This window comes from Microtus ochrogaster, linkage group LG5 (genome assembly GCF_000317375.1).
Source record: "Microtus ochrogaster isolate Prairie Vole_2 linkage group LG5, MicOch1.0, whole genome shotgun sequence".
In the NCBI taxonomy this organism is placed as follows: Eukaryota; Metazoa; Chordata; class Mammalia; order Rodentia; family Cricetidae; genus Microtus; species Microtus ochrogaster.
Window position 1 is genome coordinate 40,131,925 of NC_022031.1, and position 3,470 is coordinate 40,135,394.

The 3,470-nt window shown below is 50.8% G+C and overlaps 1 protein-coding gene across 1 annotated transcript in view; it reads left to right on the forward strand.

Moving 5' to 3' along the window:
- Positions 1–707: 707 nt before the first annotated feature.
- Polr1e (RNA polymerase I subunit E) overlaps positions 708–3,470 on the forward strand; it is a 12,763-nt gene continuing 10,000 nt past the window's right edge. Inside the window, exons 1-2 of the mRNA XM_005362120.3 lie at positions 708–863; positions 1,309–1,412. Of these exons, the coding sequence (XP_005362177.1) occupies positions 743–863; positions 1,309–1,412 (225 nt within the window). The 5' untranslated portion in view covers positions 708–742. The remainder of the gene's footprint in view (positions 864–1,308; positions 1,413–3,470) is intronic.

Consider the following 3,470-nt stretch of genomic DNA (forward strand, 5'->3'; position numbering starts at 1 on the left):
AACAAAGATGATTCAGCCTTGACCTGTAGTTGGGCAAAGGGGCTTTGGCCTGGGCCTATGCTCCTCCTTCCCCTTGCTATGATAGTTTCCCAGGAGGAAAAAGAGTTGTTGAATCTGTTCATCTCTCTCTCCCTCATACTCCACTTCAGAAGCTTTTGTTGGAATGACCCGAGTTCTCTTTGTCTCTCCTTATGGTCTTATCCTCCCGGAGCTGGTTAGAACAAAGAGCATTAACGCCTCTGCCAGAGGAGGTATCATGGTGGGAGATGTATAGGGCTTGCTCTCCAAGTGCGTGGATGGGAAACTCTGTCGAGCAGCGGCTGTCCCCCACTGCCACATCTGCTTGGTGCTCTAGGACTTCATGTCTGCGAATTCTAAGTTTCAACTTGGTCTTTTCAGGTCTTGGGGTGGTATTTTCGTGGAGGGGAAGAAAGACAGTCCTCTACCTAAATGATTCTAAGTCGGAGGCAGCTCCACGCCAAACCTAGGCTGAAGAGGCTGTGTTCCGCATTTGGCTAGCGGTGATACTAATTTAGGGCGCAAGCCGAGCACAGTGCCACTTTCGAGCTGCACCTCGCAGAGGCCCTCCTACTAGGGGGCGTGGTCATCGTGGGAGGAGCCAAGAGTGGTCCGGAACGAAACGCCAGTGCGCGAGGGGCGTGGTCTCGCGACTTGCATGTTTTGGGAGGGGCCCCGAGATCCACTTCCGGCGTGTGCGTCCGCGTGTGGAACCGGCGAGCTCATGGCTTCCCTGGAGTCTTCCAGGCTGGACGGCCTGACTGGAGACATGGAGACAGAGGTGCCACAGTGTGCAAGGTGGCTGTACTGTGGGGAGCCTGACGACAGGCAGAAAGCTGTGCTGGGTAAAGACTGCGAGACCCGAGCGGACGCCCGCGTAGCCCTACCATCCCCTCCTGTCTGGGCTCCACGGTAGCCCTCCTGCCCACTTCCTGGAGCTGGGACAGAGCCCGGCTAACCTCCCGTTCCTCTGTCACGACTTCACATCTAGCAAGGACACTTCACAGGGCACTGCCCAGATCTCTCATTCGCTCTTTTCCCCCTCCACGGAGCAGAGTTCTCTCTTTTCTGCCAGTTAATGACATTCCCTCAGTCATTTTGTGATAACTTCTGCCCAGAGGCCACCCCCTATCTCCCTCTTTACTACTGGACCAGGACTTCCTTCAGTCTCCCTAAAAGTCGGACAGAAGCTCCCTTGCCTTCGCCACGGGTTCCCAGCCACAATGCAGTTCTTCCCCCACTACTCCCTGCTGGTCCTGTTCTTATCTCATTCTTGGGTTACGTTTACAGTTCAGTTCTCCAATGGGAAGCTGCAGAATCCAGGCAACATGCGCTTCACCTTGTACAACAGCAACGACGTGGTAAACCCGAGGCTGAGGAATCAGCGGATCCTGGTAAGTGCAGCGTTCAGGTTGTCTGAACTCTGCAAGGCTCTGCAGGCCTCTGAAGACCCTTGGTGGGGGCAGATATGGGAGGGCCCAAGGGGAGTAGCAAATGGGACTGTGGCGGCGCAGAGTGAAAGATTTGGGTGAAATGATGACTTTCCACATATTTGGGTTCCATTTCTTTGGAGACAGGATTTCTCAGTGTAGCTCTGGCTATCCTAGAACTCACTGTGTAGAACTTGCTGAATATTCCCAGTGTCCTCATGTAGCAGACAAAGGGAGCGCCTGAGTCAGATTTGACAACATTCCTCAGAAACTCAGCGACAGCACTCTTTGATGGGCATGGGTATATTTCGTTTTTTGTCTATGCACCATGACTGTGTAGCTAGCTAGTGGAGGCCAGAAAGGGGCATTGGATCCCCTAGAACTGGAGTTACAGATGGTAGCTAGCCACCTTGTGGGTGCTGGGCGTCAAATGCTGGTCCTCTGGAAGAGCAGCAGGTGCCCAGAGCCTTTGTCCAGTTCCCAGCTTGAGCACTGTTGATGTTTTGAACGGGGTGATTCTTTGTTGTGGGTGGGAGACCTGTGCCTCACAGGATGCTTCTTGTTTGTTTGTTTTTTGTTTTTCAAGAAAGGGTTTCTTGCCGGGCAGTGGTGGCGCACGCCTTTAATTCCAGCACTCGGGAGGCAGAGGCCGGTAGAGCTCTGTGAGTTCGAGGCCAGCCTGGTCTACAAGAGCTAGTTCCAGGACAGGCTCCAAAGCTACAGAGAAACCTTGTCTCAAAAAAAAAAACAAAAAAACAAAAACAAAAACAAATGAAAGACAGTGTTTCTCTGTCAGTTAGCCCTGGCTGTCCTGGAACTCATTCTGTAGACCAGGCTGGCCTTGAACTAAAAAGATTCGCCTGCCTCTGCCTTCTGAGTGCCGGGATTAAAGGCGTGCTGCCACCCAGCTCCACAGGGTACTTAATAGCATTTCTGGTCTCTCCCCAATAGGTGTAGGGTTAAGAATGTCTACTTTCCAGAGATGCAAATTCTCTAGGTAGTGCAGGTGGACAGCAGAAAAAGCTCAGGGTTTAGGGCCTAGGGAGCTCAGTAGGAAAAGAAGTCTCTACTTGTCTGAATGCCTTCCTGGGAAAGGTACATCAGAGTTGAGCTCTGGAAGATTGGGGAACAGGTAGAAGCTGATGTTTGGTGTCCAAAGTGACAAAGGGGGAAAAAAAGAACTTGACTAATTGGGAAGAGCTGGGTCTAGGAAGAGCTGACGTCGGAAAGGTTGGCGAAGATCTAGGGCTGCGCAAGCCAGTGACCCGCAGAATCATTGTACCCGGGAGTGCTGGAAGACCAAGACCTCACTGTCTGGTTCTCCATGCAGCTCACTCAAGAACTTTTATTTTTCTCTCTCACTTTAAATTTTTTTTAACTGGGGACTGGCGAGATGGCTCAGCAGTACTGACTGCTCTTCCAGAGGACCCAGGTTCAGTTCCCAGCACCCACATGGCAGCTCACAACTGTCTGTAACTCCAGTTTCAGGGGACCCTTACACAGACATACATGCAGGCAAAACAGTAATGCTCATAAAATAAAAAATAGAAATGTTTTTATCTTTATTCTCGCTGCCCACTGTCTTTCCCCACATCCCCTCTTGTTAGTCCCCTGCCTCCCTCTCAAGTCTCACTTTCCTGACATCCATACTCAGCTGGAGAGATGGCTCAGTGGTTAAGAGCACTTACTGCTTTTCTGGAGGACCTGGGTTCAGTTTCTTATACCAGCATAGAGGCAACAACTGTAATTCTAGTTTGCCAGCACTGCATACAGGCAAAAGACTCTAAAACACATGAATATCTCATTACATACATATTATATTACCCTCTGTTCCCTCTTCTTTTGCTACTCTTTTTCTCATGGTTCCTTTCTACTGTCATGTCCTGAATGTACACGCACACACACTGCTCTTTTACCATGTGGATTCTGGGGCTAACTCAGGTTGTCATCTAAACCACAAACGCTTTATCCACGGAGCCCATGTGCAGCCTTACAGCTGTTCTCATTGGTGTCTCTGATGGG